We start from the raw sequence: 23564 nt of genomic DNA, 5'->3' as shown, positions 1-23564 counted from the left end.
TTTTTCCTATTGTGTGGCTTTTAAAACTGTGTGATATGTTTTCATGACTGACTTATAATCGTCCATGAAGAGGGGCATTTTTAATGCTCTCTTGCCCTTGACTGTATTTCTCCTGTTTTAAAATGACATTTTTATTTCTCAGCTATGAAATGTTTATCTTATGTGAGTGACTTGTGGTTAGTAAATATGTGCAACCATAGCCTGTCATAATTTTTTTTTAAATTAGATACTGGTTTGTTAGCAGAGTTCAGGTAAAGAGCTGAATTTGGTGACCCACAAGAAAAAGAGTAGTCTCAACTACTTTTTTTCTGTCATTTGTCCTTTTGTTGAAAATTCATGAGTAGAGGTGAGGTTTTTTCCTTAATACTGGTAGGTTGCAAAACCAATTTAACTGTATTAGCTTTAAATGCTAAAATGTCTGGATTTTATTTTTAGTTTAGAAATTCGCATTATTTGGCAGAACCCTGTGGATATAATTTCTTAACAGAGCATGGTTTTTTAGTTCCTTGGAGTTATCTTTGAAAACTGTTGGTTTACTTTACAGTTTCATAAGTAGAAATCCTGAAATCCTGATAGTATTACATTCAGCATTGACTTCTGTGCATGAACATACAGTAATAATATTATAATCAAGGTTTTTAAAAAAGTGAAAAAATGTGCAACCAGTGGGTTAATTTTGTTGTGTGTAGTGTTTTGGTGATTTTTAAAAAAAAATTTGAAAAAATGTCACACTCTACTAGAGGCATAAAAAAAGAGGGGATTTGTGCTACAGAACACTGGCTGCAGTTAAAAGGTGATTCCTTTTTTGCCTGTCTTTGAAGGGACGTACTTCAGAGACCACAGACATAAACTTCTGATAATCCAACAGGAAATTTAAAGTCATATGGATATGGTAGAGTTTGAAATGATAGTTGATTATAACTACTAGTGTAAAACCTTGGCTTTTTGATTCCTGTTTGTGGTATATATAGCCCAAAATATAGAATAGATTCAGTCAGTCTGGCGTAATTGGTTCTTAATAACATTGTCCATGTCAGGAGTCTTTAGAAGGAATTGCTAAGTTCTTCTGCTGCTTCTGCAGGAATACTGGTGTAGGTAGACTTGAGACCTCACACAGACTGTTACCTGCATTTTCTAGCTTAACTACTCAGCTGAGTCATTTCACCCTAACCTTGGGATGTGTTCTGGTTACAGACTTCCCCTTATTCTCCGCAGACTATATTAATGAGATGGTATCTTCAAATATTAACTAAGAAAAGGGAAACGAGAAGTCTAAGGAATGTCTTGGGAAAAAATCCTCATAAATAGTGGAGCTGTTTACAGAAAAAATGAAAGTCCATGTTGGTAATTTTTTTAATATAGATTTAATCAAATGTGAAGTAGGTGCCTAGGTGTGCTTTACTGTTTGGGTAATGTAGTAAATTAAACATACTAGAAAAACTAGTACCCCAAAGGCTATGCAGTATGAAACCTGAAAATAATAATTCATAGATGATGTATCATACTGCAAAATGTGGAGAGCCTGTCTAGATAGTAGGATTTCTGATTTTTAAGTATGTTCTGCAGTTCTGTTACAGCTTAGTGTAATATGGTTTTGTGTCATCATCCAAAAGTTGAAAGAGGGAGTACTTGCAAATTATTGAGGAGCTTTCTAATAGAATGTAACTCAATCATAAAAAACCCTTTTACAGTGAGCTAAATGAAAATAGAAACCTTGATAACCTTTCAGTTCAAAACTGTAACAATTAAAGATAGACTGTCCACAAAAAAACTATCACAAGTCAGTAATATTTCAGTTTGGTTTTACAAGTTGACCTTCTGTAGCTTAGGAGCCTGGCTTTCCTTTACCTTTGCATAATCTCAGATGCTGTGGCAGCCTCAGCTTTCTGCTGTTGACTAACCTTTGGATTAGAAGCTTGGAACCGAATATAAAATTTCATAACCTCTGGCTAATGAGTGTGTTTAGTCAGTACATGTTTGTCTCTGTGTGCATGCCCATGGTTTACAGGAAGGGTGTAAAGAGAGGTCTGGCAGGGTTGGGGTAAGAGTGAAGTCTGGACCTGATTCAGTGATAAATACGACCACACAGGCATTTAACAGTGCAGCTTCCTGCAGTGAGCAGCTTACCTGCACCTATGCATTATTTAACAGGAGTGTGAAAAGGTGAGGGGATTGCTAAGGAAGTGTTGTGGGTTGATGTAGGGAAAGAAAGTATGTTTTAATAGAAGAAAAAAGAAAGAATAAATATAACCTTAAGTGAATATCCATCTGCTTTTACTTGCACAATACTCAGTCCAATTCAGTCTTCTGCTGTGATGTATCTGTACCACTACATAACTTGGATCCCCTTAAGTCTGTGTTGAGACTTGCAGTAGTACCTGTAGGCTTGCCAAAGCTGGCTTTCATCAGGCTTCCTTGGACTACCTGCCCAAGTAAATAGAGACAGGGTGGCCTGGCATGGCTGAGGCTGCTGCTGGTACCAGTACAACATCAGTGCTGCCATGTCTTTGCTAACTAGATTAAAGGTAATCCAGGATTTACATATGCTCCAGCTGCACCTTAATGGCAGTCCAGGCATATTTGAACTGTCAGTATGAGTGTCTGGGAAAGATGCCTTGTGCCATCTCGGAGAGAATCCTCATCCTCGTCTTTTGGAGCTTGCCCTTCCATTAGTTGCTACGTGGCAAAACATCTAAAGCCTTCAGCCTCACCTCCACTGAGATTTCACCTATTGAATACCCCTCACACAATTATTGAGCCTAGCGTTTTTTGAAATCTCTGACAGTACTTCCAATTACATAGCTGCAGTAAATCTGATTAAAGTACTATTTGTAAGACTACTGGATTTCTTTCAACTCTGACTTAGAAAGTAAATAGTAGTTTGAACTTCGAAGTGATGAGGGCAGCTTTAATTTTTAATAGCTTAATTTTGAAGTCCATGCTATAAAATTTTCTTCCCCTGCCTATCCAGTGGTGTTTTCTTGGTGATATTTTCTATTTGTGTCCTTTGAAACAAGGACTTTCATTTCTTGCTTCTCTTGCATAATCACTAGATGTACATGAGGCTTGGAAGGATACAGCAAATCTCATTTCAGTCTTATTTCCAAAGAGGTAACCCCGATATATATGCCCTGTGCAGGGGCTGCTCAAAGTTTTTCAGAGCTGTAGTACTGCTGCAGGCAGGTCACTTCCATCCACACTGGCAATGCATTTCTGATGGCTGAAATCTGTTAGCAATGCTGAAAACCAAACTTAGGTTAAAAATACCTAAGACAGAAGACTTTTCACACTTCCTTGTGTTTTCTGAGTTCCTTTCTGCAGTTCTTAATGTAGTACAGACTTTGTTACAAGAACTTGTTAATTTAGATCTAACAAGGAGCTGGTTGTAAAAACTTGGAATTTAAAAATAATTACTTGATATATATATAAAGTACTCAGATACTACTGTATGAACACACACACAAAAAATCCTTGCTTTTGTCAAATAGGAGATCTGACTTCAGTGTTGACCAGTTCAGTCATCACAGAGCAGTCTGAGAAGTTTGTTGTTCCAGGGTCAATTTCATTTGTAGGGTTGGGGTAAATATGCAGAAAGAACTAATGTAAACCATTAGCATGCATGTTAGTAGTTTTATAAGATCTCTAACTAAAATGTTACCAACTTAATCATTGAATATATAACTTGGACTTGAAGTACTTTTGCTTACTGCACATGGGCTTTGACCTCAGTTTTCGTGAATCACAAATTGTACAATTGTGCTGTTGTTTTTTCCTGTAGTAATGCTAAATGGAATAGAAATAGATCTGGTGTTTGAACCATAGGAGCTAGAAAAATGTATTTGGTCATGCTTGCATGTGCTTTCACAGCTTTTTATGTAAACAATCAGTTTGTGTGCAAGATGAAGCTCAGCTTGCCGTGTTCCAGAGCACTCTGCAAAGTCATGTGACTGAGCAGTTTGATTGTTTTGAATGACATTATCAGAATTTCTCTACTCAAATGTGGTATTACCATTTGCTTATGGAAATATATAGAATGTGCCTTTTGTGAACTGACAGAACAACAAGTGCCTGTTTCCTGTATCAGTCAGTTTAGCTGATGCATGCTTAATGCTGAGCATCCTCCTGAGACTGGAAGTGGGTAGAAATAGTTGGTGCTGAATAATTGGCCTGATATTCAATAATGCAGAGCCCCACCTGTCCTATTTCAGTTCAGAAGGTGATGAGGCAGCTTTAAAAATTTTATTACTTGCAAAAATACCTCATTTGTCATTTAGATGGCTCTTAGCTATTCAAATCTGAAAGTTATGGTTGTGCTTTAAAGTATACCTTGATAGCTTTGAAGTCCTGTGCAGACAATGTCTGTAAGTTTCCAGGTTACTGAAGGACAAGAAACAAAGACAAATTTCTGGGTTCTAGTTGACATGAATGTCTTCTTTAGGTACTTCTCTAGGTCTAGTAAGTAATTGTTGAATTATTGCTTGCTTTGCAGAGAGCTTGCTGTGTTGTGTGGTAATGTGTACACGTTTTTTGCAAAATCACATGTCATACCATGACCTTAATCATGCTAACATTGCTTGTTAATTGTTCATTTCCAAGCTTGGGCATAAATGCTGTTTGATTAGAGCCTGATTTTGTACTGTGATTGTAAATAAAAATAACAATACTGTTGCATAGCATACAGCATTGCTTTCATTAAAGATTGATTTATGTGCTATAATTTTTTTTTTCTGCACAGATTATCGTGTGGCTGGAGAAGATGCTAGATAAAATAATCAGCATTTTCATAATATTTGTGCTGGTGATAGGAACCCTTCTGCTAGCTCTTCTCCTTACTGCAAAGGTACAGTGTGCTAACAAATGCAATCATAAAGCTCGTTTTTGTTGCTGATGAAGGTTACTGATACTTACACGAGATTGTGTAGCTTAAAGAATTTTTCTAAATGTTGTAGTTGAACTTGTCACCATTCCAAGACTGTAAAATATACAAAAATATATAAAAATCTCAATGTTTCTATTTCTTTGTATCTATGTGGATTTTACCTATATGACAAGGCTAATATATAGACATTTGTAAATACAAAATTTATTCTAGTAAAAGAATTACTAGCTTTTGTATTACAGGAACAGATTTGTTTTGCACCCTGTTGACATTTCCCTTGTCAACAGAAGAACCATTTAGATTTTTTTCTCTTTAACTTATCTCACATCAGAAATGTTTGCAAAATAATTAAGGTGTGTTTGTCAATTTGTTTGTGTAATTGCCTGTAATAACCTCATGGTATCCTTTCTGAGTTAAATGTACTGAGGTTCATGATCAGGTATTCTCTGAAATTGATGTTTGGTTTATGGTTGAGTTGGGGTTTTTTTTTTTGCTCACCAGAAGAGGTCACTCATGTACCTTTTTTTCCCTTTTTCCTTAATGGAGCTGTGTTCATACTTGAAATGGTCAATGGAGATTGAATGTTTGACTTGAATACAGTTATGGAACAAAGATCAATGGGTTCTGATGTCAATCTCCTTTTTCCAGAATGCAGGCATATGTAATGTTGAGTACTTAAAACTAAAGACTTTTGAAGTTGTGCAAACACCCTGCCTAAAGCTCCCTTACAGTCACAGAAGGAGTATTAATATATTTATAAAAGGTGTATTTTATCATTCTTGCTGAAGAATTTATTTAGTTAGGCACTTCATAGCAGGGTTGGTCATGTTAGAGCTAAGTATTCATTAATTTTTACACTTCTTTGATCCATGGCTTAAAAAGCTGTATCTAAAACTTTTCTTTGTATTTTAGTACTTCTCTTGACAGCACTGCTGTTATTTTTGATTTTTTTTTCCACTGATGGGATAAGGTTTAAATTTCCATTTGCAATTACTATTGACCAGAATTTACTATTGTATTGACTAGGTGTTTCTTGTGTTAATGGGACTTCTTTCTTCCTAGTGGGTTGTTTGCACTGGAAGAATTATTTTTTAAATGTACGAACTGGTCACTGCATCCCTTCTCACCTTCCCCCTCCTCCCCACCCTCCTTCCTCTTCCACCACTCACTCCTCCTCCTCCCAAAAAAAAGAATTCTTTCTGAATGTAGGAAGAGTTGTAGTTTGCATTGCATAACATTTCTCCTCTCTGTCTTTAATTTAGGTACATCAAGAGAGCGTTCACATGATTCAAGTCACAAGCAGCTTGATCAATGAGACAGTAGCCAGTCACCCAGAGTGGGCAAAGTAAGAATGCTGAAGTTAAGCGAATAGTATAGGGTGGATGAACAAGCTTCCAGGTGCTCTTATGCATAGTTTTTAATTTAAAAAATCCCCTAGGTGAACAGAAATGTGGGTATCTCTCAGAGGCAGATGTGAAAGCTAAACTCTCAGGCAGCAGAGATGTTTGTGCATCACTCTGGAGGACTGTCAGTGTGCTATCTCATTTGAGGACTGGTTGGGTTTTGGAAGTGAAGAATGACTCCATGAACTTTCCTAGCTACAGTTGTGGAGAAGAAACTTGTATAGTGCAGAGGATGAAGAGATCTGTGTTTTGTCCCTTTTTGCTATGAAAGAGAAGTGCTGATGAAGAATACTCTAGAAAGTTTCAAGATAGAGCTAAATTATTTTTAAATGTAGAGTGATGGATGTGGAGTGCATTTGAAGGAGTAGGAGTTGAAGACATTGTTCCTGGAGTGAACTGAAGAAGAGTTCAGGGGTGGATGGGGGGAGTTTGGTGTAACTCAGTTGGGTAGGGACATTTCTATTATGAGTAGGCATGTACAGTGTGTGCCGTGGGAAGTTTGTAAGGTTTGGTCTGTGTAATGACCAAAGTAAGCACCAAGACAAGTAGTAAGGGAGAGAGATGATTTTGAGAGAAATGCCCATGAGGAAAACATGGGCACACTGGTGAGCAAAGGAGTCATTGCATGAACATCAGAGGGGGAATAGGTGAGAATGAAAAGTGTGATTTTAACAGGGGCATGTTCCAGGTGGCTTTCATTCTGATTCAGCTAAACAGACATTGGGCAAGTGTAAGATATCAATTTAATGACAGCAAAAAAAAAAAATCTCTCCAGAATAAGAATGGTTGACTCTTTCAAGGGCACATTCTTGATAAAAGTGATGGTAGTTTAAGAAGATTGAAAGAAAGCAGATGCTGCATTATAAGAGCAAAGCAATTTTTCAAAAACAGAACTAAAAGGATATAGTTAATAACCACTGTAGTAACACATCCTTTAGCACTACTGAAGTAATCACAATCGTGAGAACAGAAAGCACTTAAAGCACTTGGTTTTATTCCTTCATGGCATCTCTTGTGTTGTTTGGCCTTTCTGTTTTGCTGTAAGATGGAAATAAGTGGGACTAATGGAGATGAAAATTTGACTGTCACAAGCTTAATTGCATAATGCAACTAGTGGAGTACTAGTTAAATAATTTGCAGAATTCGACTAGTTAAATAACTTGCAGAATTTGGCTAGTTAAATAATTTGCAGAATTCTAGTATAACTTCTTAAACTAGAGAAGTTTGCATTTAGTTTGCATTAAAATTTGAAGTATCCATAACACTATATTTTAGTTCATTAAGAATATCTCTTGCCAAATCCATGAAGCTTTACCAGCTTTCAGAGCTCGATGCTCGTTTTTATTTTTAGAGGTGAGTGACTGAAATATCTTGGAATTCCAATCTGGAACATTTCTGAAGCATTATACAGACAGAGGAGCTTCCATGTTGGTCTTTAGTCAGGTGAACAAATACAGCAGTTCTGTTTCCTGAATGCTTTCATTTTGTTTTGGAAGGGCTCCCAACAAGTGCCATTGAATCAAGATGCAAAAAGAAAGTGAAAGCAGAGATTTTGTGGCCTGTATTCACAAGTGGTAAAATGCTGTCAACTCAGTAGGGTACCTTGCTTGAAAGTGATGTGAATCCCTGAAGAAATTCACAAGCAGGTGGTTTGGTGAGGACTTAAAAATAACTGATGTCCAGACCTTTTGTCAGCTGGTTGATATTTCATGGAAACTATGTTAACAATTTACAATTGTAAATTATAATTTACATTCAGCTTGTAATTTCAAAAGGTTGTGTTTGCAGCTAGATGGGACTGTTTCATATGATATTTTCAGGAAACTCTGGGAAAAAAAAGAATATTGTGTGAGTAGCAAACATAGAGATTGAAGAACAGATTTCTTCTGAAAAAGTTGAGATATCAAATTAATTAAGGTTTCAGGAACCTTGGAGAATTTTAAATGCAATGGCATGCCCTAGATTTAAATGGGAAAATTTATTCCTTAATATGTAGAAGGAGACATTTGAGTTGTAGAAATTTTATATGTATTTAGCCATAATGATTTGTTGTTTCAGAAAGTTAATTTGAAATGTGTGTTGGGTGTAATGAAGTGGGTATAATATAACAGTTAACTTTTTTTTCCCTCAGCTGGCTCCCAGAGGCCCAGGTCATTCAGAAGGCGCTCAATTCTGCAGCCAACAACGTATACCAGTATGGCCGAGAATGGATCACACACAAGGTCAGAGTGAGCTGTCAGAAAGCTCAAATTCTTTGGTTTTTGCTTTCATTTCTTGTATTTCATAAAAGTAAAAAGAAATTAAAAAACATTTCTCAGTAGTTCTTTTCCATGTGTTTAACCATTTTGTTGACAAATGTATTCTTTCCACCCTGGTTTGGGACTTTTGAAGGAAGAGTGGGAGTGATTTCAGTAGTCTTTTCTGTTCAGGGATTAGTTTATTTTTAAGAACTGAAGAATCTGCCGTCATTCTAATGATTCCCAGTAAAAATGGATCAAATAAAATTAAGTCATTTTTTTTTAAACTGACTTTGGCTGTTGTATTAGAGACCATGTAAACTTCTGTTTCGACCACTAGCCCTCCCTCTCCCCTAATTTCTGTGTGGGCTGGGTGTGGTGCCCTGGATATTTTTTAAATCATAATTTATATAGTTAAGCTGTATTCTTCTTCTTCAGAATTTGCCAAGATTCTTACTCATATATTTGATATCTAGCACACATCTCAAATTATTTGAAATATTTACTCTAAAGATATGATCAGGGGCTTTGGATTAAGGATTTTAGAGACAACATTTGTTTTGCAGTGCAGAAAGAAGTCCTCAGCACAGCAGAATGTTTTTAACAAAATCTTTGAATTGTGAACGATTTTATCTGAAGTGTGTATTTCATGCTGATACTAATTTTTTAATAACTTGGGTTTGAAATGTGCCTTTACAGACAATCTTACGTTTTTCATCAAGCATGAAGTTCATCCTTGGATGCCTGCTCTGTTCTGTCCTGTATAATAATAGATTTTTATGTGTTTTAGCTCCATAAGATTTTAGGAGAAAAAGTAAATAACACCGCTGTGATTGAAAAACAAGTACTGGAACTCTGGGACAGGCTTTATCACTCTTGGTTTGTGAAGGTGGGTAACTCATTTAAATGGTATTCATGCAAACTATCACTTAGTACTCTGACATAATTATGCATTTCTGAGGAAGAGATTAGCAGAAAGTTGGAAGGTTGAGTAAAAGTCAGTAAAAAGAAAGTAAAAGTTTCAAGTGTGTAAGACACATCGTTCTTGAGTCACAGTTTTAGTATAGCCAGAGCTGTGTCCTAAATTCAAGGAGTAAAGTGTGTTTTTGTGTGTGCCATTTTATAGTTTTCTCACTTTTTATAATTAGTATTTCATAGTTTAGCGCTTTCTGCTGATTATTTGGGTTGTTGAGGTCTTGGGAAAAGGCGACTGGTCTTCTGCATGATTTGTGTAACTTCTATTAATTTGAAATTGTGAGAAAATAATTGCCCTCTCATAAAGTTTCTTGCAACGCATTTTTGCAGCCATCTTATAATGTGTTCTGTACACTGAATCCTGAAAAGTTCCTAAGAGTTAAATCATTGTCATGCTGCCAGTGCTGTCTGCAGTTTAAAGGAAAGAGCAATTCATTAGCCATTGTGCAATGGAAATATCAAATCCAGAAGTCATATTCCTGAAATACTTCTGTACATTTAAATGATTGCAATTACATTAACACTTTTCTTTATGCAGTTACTCTTCAAGTACCTCTAAAGTTCCAAGAAGATCTCTGCACTAAAGAAATAACAGTTTTGGTATAGAACTAGATGAACAGGTGATAGATCTCTACACAGAAATACAGATATTTACAAATACAGAAGGCCTATTCGAGGGAGATTTTTTGTCTACTCATATGTTTCTACTCTAAGTAAATTGCTAGCTCAGAAGAAAGATCTCTGTGTTGGCAGTGGATTGTTGTAGAGGGTTGCTAATAGTACATCAAAAAGTGTAACAGCATCTAGAGAGAATTGGTAAAGAGCAGAAACTGTAATACTCTTAGATAAATCGGTGCAGGGACTGCACTTGGAATATTATTTGCCATGTGTGGCAAAAAAAGATACTGCCATTTTGCATGCAGGTTGCTAAGGCTAAAAGTGTGCAGAAAAATTTAACAAGTAGTGGGATGCTTATTATAAAAGTCAGAGTTAAGAACTTGAGAAGTCTTCTTCTGTTAAAGACTAGGATGTTTTAGTCAGCGAGTTTGCTTAAGCTTGCTTTCAGAGAATTTTGACATCCTTCTCTGAAACACTTGTCGCAGTCCCAGCCTGTGGCATTCAAGATGATAATCAGGTGTTATTCACTGGGCAATAGCAGCATCATAATTAGGGAGGAGCCACTTAAGGAATTAGCTATTGTTTTTATGGCCATGTCCTGTTGTCTTGTTGTGTGGCAATTACAGAGGTCTGTACTCAGAAGAGATCCTCCTGCATCCAGTTTAGCTTTTACGTTTTGTGTGATGAAACATTTCCTCTGGAGAGGTAGAAACTAATAGTGAGAAAACTAGCTGCTTGGACTTCTGCTTGCATTTTTCTTTATGGGCTGTGCTGGGAAAACTTGTATGTTGCAAACAGTAAATTATGTAGGCAATAATTGAAATCATTACCTCTTTCTTATGTGCTTTCATTAAGAGCAAAACAGATACCATTATATCAGTCAAGCAGTAAAGTTAACTTTTAACTGAGGTGAATCAATACAACATACACATATGTAATTAAATGGGATAATTAACTACAGTTTTCTGTCAGATTTTAATTTTTCCAGTGTACAGAGGACTTCCAGGTATTTTAGGGGATGCCAGTTAAAGCAGCTCTAAGCATTTAGATGCGTGTTGGATCTATTCCTCATTAAGAGAACACCAGTCTAAAGCATTAGCTTTTGTCTTTCTCATATATCTAAATTTTATTCAAATGTCTATTTTCTTTGTTTTTAAGAATGTAACACATTCTGGAAGACACAAAGGACACAAGTGGCACATAAACCGTCAGCACAGCTGGCTTGGAGATATTCTGGACTGGCAAGATGTTGCGTCGTTTGTTCACGATAACATCGAAACGTTTCTCTCGGTACGTATTCTTTGCACTTACTATGAAATTGGTCTAATTTTTAACTGATAGAAATTTCTCCTTGGAGTACCACTAAGGTTATGGATTCGAGTAAATGGAAAATTATGGAAACGCTGTTAGCGTTACTTACAATTACCTAAGCAATTGTTGCAAGCCTATTTAGGATATAGCTGTAAAACAAAACAGAAATAGTTATGATAAGCTCTTGTGCTTTCAGCATCTTCATGGATACCAGCTTTCTACATGTCTTCCTGAGGCATATTGTTACCTGTGTCACCTGCAAGCTGATTTTCAGTGCATTATTTTATGTAGTCTTTTCTCTTTAAAGAAGAAAACAAATAAGTTATAACTGGAGAAGCTATTGACTTACAGGTTGTGAAAACAAAACCGAGCAAAAAAAGTGGAGGGGTGATCTTTTTGGTTTTTTTTACCTCAAATTACTATTATTTGTGGAGTTTAAAGCAGCTTATTTTTTTATTTTATGAAAGTTCTGTGGAGGATGAAATTGGTATTTTATACAGTGTGAATAAAAACATTTCACCTTATGAGGAGAAAAAGAGGAAGCATTGAAAGCAATCCAAATTAAGGTGTTTCACAAAAAAAAAAATCATGTTAAATCCTAAATGCTTAATACATAGAATCAATCCCCAATATAGTTCATCCTTGCCTTGAGCTGTTGTCATTACATTATCTTCAATTTTGTAAGACTATTATTTATACCAATCTGGCACTATAGTAGATCTTTGGATGTAGTTAAAGCTAATATTTTCCTCCAAGCAGTCCTTGGTTTAGACTGATAGGCACGTGTGCTTTTTCTGTCCTCCTCCAATTGCTGCTTAAATTGTTACAGCTTCTACCATAGAAGATGTGAGACAAGGAAGAGTTGAGAGAAACCTTATTGCAGTAAACCTTTTTTCAGTTAATTATGAAATTTGCTTGGTACTTTCTCAAAGTTGGTCGTGCATGCTTGAGGCAAAGGTTTTAAAAATGCGCAGCACATCATGATTGAAAATCAATGTGGAGTTTCCTTCTAGAGAAGAGGCACAGAAGGAGGAGAAACTACCTGATAAGAGTGTGTCATGTGCAGCATTGCTGCACAGTGCTCAGAAACCATGATGTAAGATGTGCTTCAGTAATCTTAGCAGGCTAGAGAGAGGGAAAGAAAAGTGTAAAGAGAATAAATATTTAAGAATGAAAAACATTAACATTAAAATTTTCATCTAGCTAACATGCTTGTTTTACTTCTAAAACCTAGTTTAAAAGTTCAAGAAAAAAGTGCCAGCAAATGACTTGCTTTCCTGTTTATTTCCAGGAACTCATTACTCATCAGCAGTGGGGAAACACCTGTCTTTTTTCTCCATGTACTCATGTCCTTAATGGCAGACTGTAAAACAGTCAGCTTAGTATAAAGCTCTAAATCCTGATTTCACATCCTTACTGGGCAGCATTTTCTTTCCTGGCTAGCTCATCCACAGTGCATTGCATAAATATTACTCACGCCAATGTTTTTAATTAAAATTGATGAAAATACAGTCTCTGTTCTTGTTTAGGTCATTAAATTTGGAGATTTTTAAAATAAGAATAGCTTTTGCTTAAGTCTGATATGTTTAAGCAAGTTTCTTACCTGTCCTAAGATACAAAGCAGCCTTACTGTATTCAGGATTTATGTTCTTACCAGAGCATGAAAACCTTTCACCTGGTATTCTGAAGTGGAACAATGGATTATTAGAATGGCATAGTGATTTGGGAAGGATTAATATTTTAAATTATGTGAGTGCTTCTGGGAGTGTATGCTCTAGGGATTTAATTTTTCTGTTGCTTAGATTCTTTAGTTTGGGTTTTTTATTTGTTTGCTTTTTTCATATTTTATGGAACTTTGAGTGGGATTTAGATGAGATTACATGGGGCTTTGAGCAACCTGGTCTAAGGAAAGGTGACCTTGCCTGTAGCAGGGGGATTGGGACCAGATGATCTTTAAGATCCCTTCCAACCCAAGCTGTTTTATCTTTTTATTTTTTGGTTGAGTGTGTTGTTTGTGGGGAGAGTAAAGTTGAACACTTGAAATCAATGTTGGCTTGTAGTTCTTAAGAATATAGCAAGACACAGTACAGTCCCAAAGCTGTGTTGACAGGTTTTTTAAACATACAGATAATTTAAAGACGATGAGATAGCTGTAAAGAACTGTGTAAAGAAGCAGATACAAAGCTCTAATGAGATTTCCTCCACTTTTGGAAAAGAATAAATGTGTGTGATTACACTACTTACATGTAACAAATACTTATGCATAGATGGAGTTTACAAAAAAAATAACTGTCTTGCTATCCCCTTGACTTTCTGAAGTATTTCAGAGTAGAACAGATGACAGTTTTTCTGAAAATACAGCTATTTGACAATGTCATATTACAGCCACAAGCAGATAAGCTCTTTTCTATTGATGGAAGTCAAAGGAAGTGTTCTTCCTTCTTAATAGGAGGACTGTTTGCTGTAAGAAAAATGTTAAGAGAAGACAGATGCTAGTGCTTCACTTCAGGCTTTTCCTGTAATGGAAGAAATTTTCATTTTAGAGTTGAAGGCATGTAATTAAATTACTGATGTAGGTGTGCTGGGGAATTGCTGATGTTCATTTAATTTGTAACAACATGCATCGATTCAACTTTACAACTTTGAGTATCAGGTAAAGCTTGGAAGACTTCTGTCCCCCCCCCCCTCAAAATGTGCTGTTCATTATAGCAGTTATGCTTAGCTGTAGTTTGATGTAGACAGACTTTAATTATTTTAAAGAAATTTACTATTTAAACATGTAAATTGCCTGAAGATTTAATATGAAGATAAGCTTTTTCAAGTTTGTTTGTTGTTTTTTTTTTCCCTCTAAAAGCCTTGGTGTTAGCAACATTGCTGCCTTTTTCCAGTATTAGAAGCAGTAGTGTTAAAAAACAGCATAGTATAATCAGTGGTGTGTTTCTGAAGTGAGGTTTATTTCATCTCATTCTTGGCAGAGAGAGCAAGAGTGGAGCCTCACTTTGTCTTATATTTTGCACTCCATACTCCACTCCAAGGTAGTTAATCAGATGCATGAAATAGGCAGCATGGAGCTGGACTATTAAGATTTAATTTCTGAAAAATAAAAAAGACTCATTCTTTCCTTACTCATCTGTTTTTCTATTCATAAACCCTTTTCTCCATTTCTTGTATGCTTGTAGCATTGAGAAAGTGAATTGCTGCTGGCTAAATCTGTGAATGATGACTCAGAGCTCCCTTGATGTTACATGAAACATTGCTAATGTCTTCTTAATTTGATCTTTTGGCTCCTTGCACAAGAATACTCATCATTCCCCCAGCAGGTGGTATCTCATTCAGAGATCTCCCAGACAGGAAGACTGAAGACCTTGCACAGAGATATTCACAGCAAGCTACAGCTTAGTTAGGTTTCCCTTCCCGTGCTTTTAGCATGACTGATCTGTGCATTTTAAATCAAGTCAGCTCCTCAAATATTTCACTGAGTTACTACACATCCTAATATTTTTCTCTGGCTCCAGTAGTTTCTTTAAGTAATCTCATAAGTTTATAGTTAATTCAGTCCATTTTTCAGTAATATATTAACTAGCATGTCAGGGTTTTTTTCACATCTTTACAGTTTTATTCCCTTTATACAGAATTGAGTTAGGTACACAGTTTTATCTGGCTTCCAGAAGTTTGCTGACTTGAAGTTCTCAGTAAATTACTGTTTTGATCAAGTGCCTTTTAACCCTCATTTTTGAGTGTTGACTAGTTTAAAAGTGGCCAAGAGGACACCTTAGATGTCTGAGAATATTGTGTGCAATTTTTCTTTCTTGCCTGTTACACATTGGAAAGGCAGAGTAACTGATGCTGATGGTGGCACAGTGTGCTGTGTAAGAGAGTCCTGAATTCTGTACAGATTTGTAGTTCTTTTAAACACTCATCCCTTACAGCCGCTTACACAGCAGTGGTTTGGGGAAAGAGGTGTGGTTTTCTGTTATTTAATAAGAAAAAAGTAACTAAAAGTAATGTAACATTGTTGCATAAATAGTCACACTTTGTTGTGTTCTGGAGAGCTGAGCTGGCAAGGTGGTAACAATTCTTTCTGTGTAGTAGGTGACCTCATCAACTCAGCTGCAGTAGGCTCTGGGAATCAAACAGCTTTATGAGCTCTTAGGTGCAGCTGCACGTAATTTTGTTATTTTGTGAATGGTAGGGAAGTATTTGAGCATATTCTAACACTGTATTCAGTAATGATTAGTGTCTGCTATGTCTGTCTTCTCACCTTAGCTATGAAACGCTTGGATCTTGAAATTTTAATGATACATATGCGTAATGAGGTCTCTGTGGTTGGTGACTAAAAGTTGGAGTCCTAAAAGATGCAGTTGCTTTCATAAGACTTACCAAAGCTGTAGAAAGGCACTATCTACACTTGCTTTAATGCTGGTGATAACTGGTTCAACAGTTCCAATCAGCGACTCCAGGAAGCAAGGATGTTCATGTAGGAGAGCCATTTCTGATGTTAATGGAACAACCTGATACCTACATTCAAACTACCTGCAGTTGGATACTCCTGGTTGTCAGCCCTCAGGCTTAAGCTTCTAGGGGAACTGTTCAATAAATCCTGCCTATATTGGAGAAACATCCTGTTTTGAAAACTTTCACAGTCCCACCAATTCTGTGCTCTCCTCTGGCAGATGGAACAAGCTCCTCTCCTTGTAAACTCTCACTAGTATCAGCTCAGCTTATGTGTTACAAGTGAGGGTTTTAACAATTGCTGTGATCACTAGTTAGAAGGCTGTTAAATCAGAGTAGTTTTACTCTTTAGAGCAAAACTTTACTAGACCACTTTTCATTAACCACATGCTTCATGCCCATGGTTTGCTTTGCAGTCTTCTAATCATTTTCATTGTGTATTGGAAGTGGCCAGTCCTTAACAATCATGTCCTACATGAGCTGTGAGGCTAAAAAACCATCATGATGGTGCTGTGTAGTTGTCACCAACAGAGGCTTTGCTCAATGGGCTGAGTCACAGGAGTGTAAATGAACTGGCTGAAGAGCTTTTAGATATGCAGAGCTGGAACTTAATGGATGTCATCTTCCCTCAGATTAAGGAGCTTGTCCTTTCATAAGGTATTCTTATTCCTGACAGCTCCTGCCCCTTGGCCTCTGCCCTGGACTGTGTGCTCTGATACATGGGAAAAGTATTACTTTTCCAGATCATGACAGCTGCCTTGTCCTGTTGTTAGCCTGTTGTGGTTTTTTCCCCCTCTTTCTTAGTTCCTACCTTGTTTTCTTGAAGGAAGAGCAATCTTCCTAGCTCAAAGTTGTGCATCTTCAGTACCTTCTTACTCAAAGCACTGCTTTGAGTCCTGTTTCAGGGACCTTTGTTTTCAACCTATGTCCCTATTTTCAAGGCCTTTGCTGCTGTTCTGTGATTAAGCTCCACATTATAACAGAAGACCTGTGGCACAGAAGCTCCTGTTCACACACCAAGTTCTACTAACAAGCTTAAATATCTGGGAGGGGAACCTTGCATACAACTTAAGGTCTGCTATTAACAATGATTGCACTATCCTTCCTGAATGCCAACTGGAAGGCCTCTGCTTTAGCTACAAACCATTCCCTCACTCAGAATTCACTGTCCTGTGTGTCTGCAGTCCTCCTAACATAATGTGCACATGATAATGTTACCATGGGGCTGCATGAATTTGTAGCGCTGCTACACCCCCAGAATTAATTTGTAGTCAATAGAAGAAGCAAAGGGATAGGTGCCAGTGGGATATCATTTTTCAGCTGTGTCCTCTTCACTTCTAACATCACTTGAATTCTCAAGAGACACTAATACAATCTGTACAAAAGATGAGCTTTAACATTCATAATTCCCATTAAATAGTAGGAAGCATGAACTAAGTGGGTCTTTTTGTGTTATAATTCCCTGTCATTTCCTCCAGCACTTATTCCCTCTCAAGTTCATGCTTAATAAATTATGTTTAATATGATTCACTCACTTCTAAAGGGGAGGTGATCACATGGCTTACACTCCTTTGTCTGCTCTACAATTGCTGACCGCTGAGGAAGGGTTTCTTGGTTTTAGGGGGTGTTGGTTGAATGGTTTTGTTTTAATTTGGTCTAATTGCTATCTGTTAAACCAAGACTAGTAGTTGTTAGTTTTTAATAATTACTTGATTAACTGATGTAGCCTTACTCAAAGTCACAACTTTTACATTTCTGTGCAGATATTACTAAAAACATGCATTTCATTACCATGAAAGCTTTTAACAACAAATATATTGAAGTAGTAATTTTATTATTTGATTGGGAGCATCATATTTATTTCTGCCTTGTGATGTTACTCCTTGTTCTTAATGTCTTAACATTTCTGCTTTTGAAAAGGTGAATACTTTCTCCCAAGACAAAATCTACTTGGCAGGAATGTTAATCACAGTAAACAAGTGTCACCACATCTAGTTTTTTTTCAATTTTGCGTAATGAAATAATTTTGAATACTGAGGGAAAATTCCAAAACCTTATAATCAGCTACGTAGAAACTTACCCTTGGTAAAGTGGACATTTTCACTTGATAGAACCTGCTGTAGTACAGGAGTGAGGGAAGATTATTTTTTTTTAAGACGTCTTTGTTTAGCTTGATGGAGATTAATCACTCAGCAAGTAATTCTCTCGCCTTGCTAATAGCATCCAGTGTCTAAATCTGTCTTCTCCCTCCTTTTTCAGATCCTGGAGTCTCTGTGGATAGTGATGAGTCGCAATGTGAGCCTCTTGTTTACTACGGTTACAGCATTAGTGACAATCCTCTTCCACAGTGGGACAGCTCTTCTCAATTTTGTGCTTTCAGTGGTAAGTAGTGTGTCATTGATTTACATGGTCCATTTTACTGGAGGAACCTAATTGCACATACTGTAACAATGAAAATTCAAACCTAAAGCATTGAAAACATCTTCTAAACTTACCTAATACCAAAGTTCTGTAAGCTTTGGCAAATTTTCTATCTGTTTGGGGGCATTCTAGACAGAAGGCAAGATTAGAAGTAGTAAGTCTTCCTGTCTTCACTATTTTGTTAGTGGAAAATTCTTGTTTTAGGCTTTGAAGATACTAAGCTGTAGCATGTAATGTCCTACATAACTGCTGAAATCTAATGGCATGTCTGCTTAAGCATATCCCTATGCAAGCCATTGTGTTCAGGAGATGGAAAAATTTTTTCCAGGGAAATCACCAATTTTGTTCTGTAGTTGTCTTCCATAAAAATAGATTGCATGAGAGCATTTTATTTCTTCCTTAGTCCACAACTTCATCCAAGATGGCACCTTTAAAACTGTGTCCAAAATGTTAGTATACAAAAATTGCAAGCTTGGGAACTAATTGCCAGTGATTTCAAGGCACTCAGGCTCAGATACAAAATTTATCTTTAGATGCCTAATGACTTACATCAAGTTCATAGCATGCTGTTTCTGTGATGCATGATCCTGACTTTTTGTCTGCCAGCAGCATCCTGCCTCTTGTGGAGCACTTCTGCAGTCAGCTGGTTTAGCAGAGGTAGTTGGGATCTTGCTGTGTTGGAATTCTTTTAATGGTTAGATGTTTGAACTGTACTTTTATTTTTTCATTTTTCAGGTTTTCTAGTTGCCACAGAAAAGCTTTTACTAGTTTGGGGTGGCACACACTAACTTAAGTTTTCCAACAAGATAATGCTCAAAGTGGTTAGCTTTTCTACTGATTACATTTCAATCCAGTTTTAGCTATCTTGAATAGAAATTAAAATACTGAATTTTATTTTAGGTTTAAAAATTTGTTCCTTAAAGCATGGAAATAATGGACACTTTGTTTAAAAGCTCAATTTTGAAAAATACACCTTCCATCAAAAAATTAAGTAGGAATGTCAATCTGTGTAGCACATACATCCACAATCCAGTAAGATTGTGTTCAGATTTTCAAAGACCTTTGAAAACTAGTTGTCAGTTACAGAAGTGTCACTTGTATTTCACTTCTGAATACAAGTTCCTGTCTGCACACACGTGCACATGGATGTATGTATATGCCTCAGTGTGGATGTAGAATAATGCACATGTGTGTACTCACATGCACACACTCACTCACTCTGCTGCTTTCTGTTACTAAGATTGGAAGAGAAAAAGCTCCATTTGGCTGATGGGCATCTACAGTCCTGCAGGGAATGCACAGATTTTGGATGCTGTTAAACATACAACTAAACAAACAACCAGAAAACCCAAAACAAGCAAAAACCTCCCAACAAACAAAAACCCTGAAGCTTTTCAGCAGAAAATTGAGTATGAAAAGTAGATACAAAAATATTTACTGAATCAGTGGACCTGATGCACAAGCAATTAGGTTGTGTGTTTCTTGATACCTGTGGAAATGCTGAATTATCATTTTGGTAGAGAGTGTTTACCCAGAGTTTTCTCCTTGAATTCAGTCTATGCCTCCTCAGTTTAGAGTATTTAATGTTTTCAGCTACAGGACAAATTCTACAGCATGAAGTAGTAATCCATCAATTGTTTAACTATGGAAAGTTCATGCTGTTTTGCCTTTGGTAAATTCTTTCACATAGTCATCAGCAGCATCTTGAATTGTTGCTTAGGAAACAATTTAGGTACCTCAGATATCCTGTACAAGAGGTCTGAAAGCTTTTAGCCTCCAGTTGCTCTAAGACAGTGCATATCTTTTGGTGCTGAATGTAGTATTGAGGTTATTTTACTTGTTGGAACAGTCAGCAAGCCATTTGATAATACATTATTATATTCTGTGACTACAGGTTCTTTTTTGCATTTCTACATCTATTGTGTTAAAGGAAATGCATTAATTTCCTAAAAGGCAGCTACTCCAAAATTCCAAAGTGAATTTTGTGTGCTCCATCTTCTTTCAGCAGAAATTGAATAGGATTTGTAAGTTTTCCTGTGTTGTAGTTCAGCTTAATGCTATTTTATTGCCCTGCTGTTCATTCCCAGCCCTCACTTTGGTTTCACCCTTCAGGTGGGTATGTCTATCTTGTGTCTCTTAAGAAAGCAAATTTTTTCTGTAAACACTGGGGAAGAACAGTCAGGATAAGCAGACATTATACTTACTGTGCTTAGGGCAATATGCTGCTCTCTGTGTTGAAAACTGCATGTGCAGAAGGATCTGTAGGCTGAGCTCAGTGGAAGGAAGACACGACATCATCTGGGTTCCTGCTTCTGTATAGAATTTTCTACTGAAATCAGGAAATATAGTAGTTTAGAAATGGCAGAGCCCATCAAGGAAGGAAAATAGCTATTATTTCAGAATTACAAAGGATGTTAAAATGTGATTTAAGATTCTCTTACTTGAAGCTGTAGCAAAACGTAGCTGATACTGCTACTGGCGCTAGACTATCTCTCATTAAAGCAAAGCTTAATTATTGTTATTATTTTTTTAAGCTCAAAATTAGTGTTAACAGCATACTATTAAAATCTGCTAATATAATGACTTGTTTTATTAGCTAGATCGGTTTATCTCCCAAGGCAGAAGTTAAACACCAGGGGAGATGGAATATAGCCTAAAACAATACATGGCAATTTGCACAGGGGTCATTAGAGGTTAATAGTTGAATGTGACTTTCAAATTTAAGTTTGGGAGGTCAGAGTAGGAGCAAAATGGTAGTAGCATTTTACTGAGTATAAAGAAATTAGAAACAGAGAGAGATGTCGTTTTGAGATTGATAATGAAATATTGCAATGCTGTTTGCATTTTGTTTTCTGAGCATCTTCAGAGGGAGTGAAGGAAAAGAGCATGAGGTGTCTGCAAACTGGATAAAATGCTTGAAAGTAAGAGACTTATGGAGATTAGGCTGTGTGGCTCATAAAGAAAAGATTAAGGTGTGGTTTATTCTAGAATACAAGCAGGTTGGAAACAAGGAAAGTGAAAGAATTCTTTCTAATCTTAGAAGGAAAGGAGAAATACCTGAGTCATGTACATAAAGCAAATATAAGCCATAGTTTACATCTGGAGCATACAGAATGGATTTTTCTTGTTTGAGGTATTCTGTTTCAAGATGGACACAGTTCTGTGATTCATTCTTACCCAAGAAGTTGCTGAGCCCACTAACAGGAGGATAAGAGAAACATAGTTGACTGCAATATAGAGGAAGCTAATCCAATCTGATTATAATTTTTTTGTCTTTTAACTGAAGCAGTGGAACTGCCGTTACTTCTGCTGAGACTCATCATCAAACTCACAGGAGGAATATTCACTTAGGATTGTCAGCTTAACATAAAATTTATGTTTGTGAATTTTTGTGTAATTCATATCAGATACCCAGCTGCATAATGACTCTTGAGGCAGCGCCAATATATTTGGCAGTTTTGTTTGCTTGTTTTGAGAATAGATGTAACTATTCAGCAATTTTTTGATCTGTTAAACATGATGAAAAAGAACCAAAGGGCTCCACAACTCTAATGTTTATCAGCACTCTAGTTGTTTGGTCTAGATGTTACTTTGGAAAGAAGCTGAACAGAGGCAGAAGTTTTTTAATGTCTAGCTGTAAATGTTAAGTCCTTTGTGGAGCAGGGGAGTAAATAATTCTTTCAGCTCTGTTTTTCTAAATCCAGGCTTGTGGAAGAGTATCTTCTTCCTTTTCAGTAAAATTCAATATCTGAAGCATAGCTGCATACTCTAATTTTGTGAAGTATTTATTACCTTCTAATTTAAAACTTCAATTTGTTTTGCAGGTGATTTTTCTGACCACATTGTTCTACCTGTTAAGCTCCAGTGATGAATATTACAAGCCAGTAAAATGGGTGATAAGCCTGACACCTTTGTCTCAGCCAGGTCCCTCCTCAAATATAGTTGGCCAATCTGTGGAGGAAGCAATAAGGTAAATTGCTGATTTCTTGCTCTTTGTTTAAAATTCTTCTTTAAATTTGATGTTCAGCTGCAAATAATTAACAATTGCAACAGCTTGTGTTTCAAAGCTGAGTTGTAAAAATGCTTTTAAGAACCTAGCGCTGATGATTTTTTCCCCTTTGTTTGTTAATTTGATTGGACTTGGCTAACAATTTTCAGAGGTCTGTGCTGTTATAAACAGTAGTGTTTTGTAAAACTGCTACGTCCATGACATCCCTAACTCATCAGGAAGCAGAGTTTGGAGTTGTGTTGGCAGTAGCAGCTGGTGAAGCTCAGTAGGAGCAGATGCATGCAGCAAAACAGTAGAACTTGAGGACCTGACATCAGTGCTGTACACATTTCAGAATTATTTAGTTTGAAGTATTTTGTCTAATATTGGAGAATAAGCAGCCATTTGTACCTGGAATGTATTAGATATCCTTCTGGGGAATGTTTTCCAGGTCAGTTTCACCTGAAAGAAATGTAGTTCATGGTCTCCATGAACCAAATTACGTCAAAGGGAACACCAGGGCAGCGCTGTCCTTATCATGGTTGGCACACCACTGTGCTGCACCTACAGAGGGCATTCACAGTGTTTCATGCTGAGTCACCATTTTTGTGTGTTGGCTCTAAAATACTTCAGTAATAAAAGGAGATTTTTAAAATGTTTTTAAATATGGTTCACAAGGATTTCACAGTAAAGCTATTTTTGGGGTGGTGCAGTAAAGTTCATGCATCACAGATGAATAAAATCATCAGCTTTCACCTGTAAGGAGCTTGAAACACTAACATGCTGGTAATGTAATAAACTGGATTTTAGATAAGATGTTTAAGTCATAGTGTACTTTTTCAAAGATGTTCTGGGCAAGGTGAACGGACTTCATGCTGAGGTCTGTGTAGCCATTGCCTCTTACACCTCTGCTTTCTTGTGTCTTCTGCATACATACAGTACATGAGGGGGCTTTAAGCTGAAGAGATACTAGAGCTGCTTTCCAAACTCATTGCTAAATGTTTGCCATTTTAACAATGGCAACTTTGTATTATGTTATGTAGGATCTTGAACAAGAATGCTAACTGCTGTAGTCATTTGAAATGAAGGGGCAATTCAGGTAAAAAGCAACATATTTGGAATTCTGCCAAAAAGTTAATAGCCTTTCTCTTGAGTGACTGCTATTGAGTTTTCATTGATCACATGGTTAGTATCTCAGTTCTATCTTTTCTGAATAGTGTGAGTGGATTTAGACACCGATACTAGTCTCACAAATTGTTCTCTTTAGCTCAGGGTAGAGG

At 36.7% G+C, this 23564-nt stretch overlaps 1 protein-coding gene across 3 annotated transcripts in view; it reads left to right on the top strand.

The window, feature by feature from the left end:
- The window catches only part of TMEM245 (transmembrane protein 245), a 75880-nt gene that overhangs the window by 26462 nt on the left and 25854 nt on the right, over positions 1-23564 (top strand). For all 3 annotated transcript variants that reach the window (XM_063163710.1, XM_063163732.1, XM_063163721.1), the window contains 7 exons: positions 4736-4840; positions 6142-6224; positions 8414-8504; positions 9310-9408; positions 11271-11402; positions 18135-18257; positions 22121-22266. In XM_063163710.1, the coding sequence (XP_063019780.1) occupies positions 4736-4840; positions 6142-6224; positions 8414-8504; positions 9310-9408; positions 11271-11402; positions 18135-18257; positions 22121-22266 (779 nt within the window). The remainder of the gene's footprint in view (positions 1-4735; positions 4841-6141; positions 6225-8413; positions 8505-9309; positions 9409-11270; positions 11403-18134; positions 18258-22120; positions 22267-23564) is intronic.

Source organism: Melospiza melodia, chromosome 1 (assembly GCF_035770615.1).
Source record: "Melospiza melodia melodia isolate bMelMel2 chromosome 1, bMelMel2.pri, whole genome shotgun sequence".
NCBI classification, from domain to species: domain Eukaryota; kingdom Metazoa; phylum Chordata; class Aves; order Passeriformes; family Passerellidae; genus Melospiza; species Melospiza melodia.
This window is presented reverse-complemented; position numbering and strand designations above follow the sequence as displayed.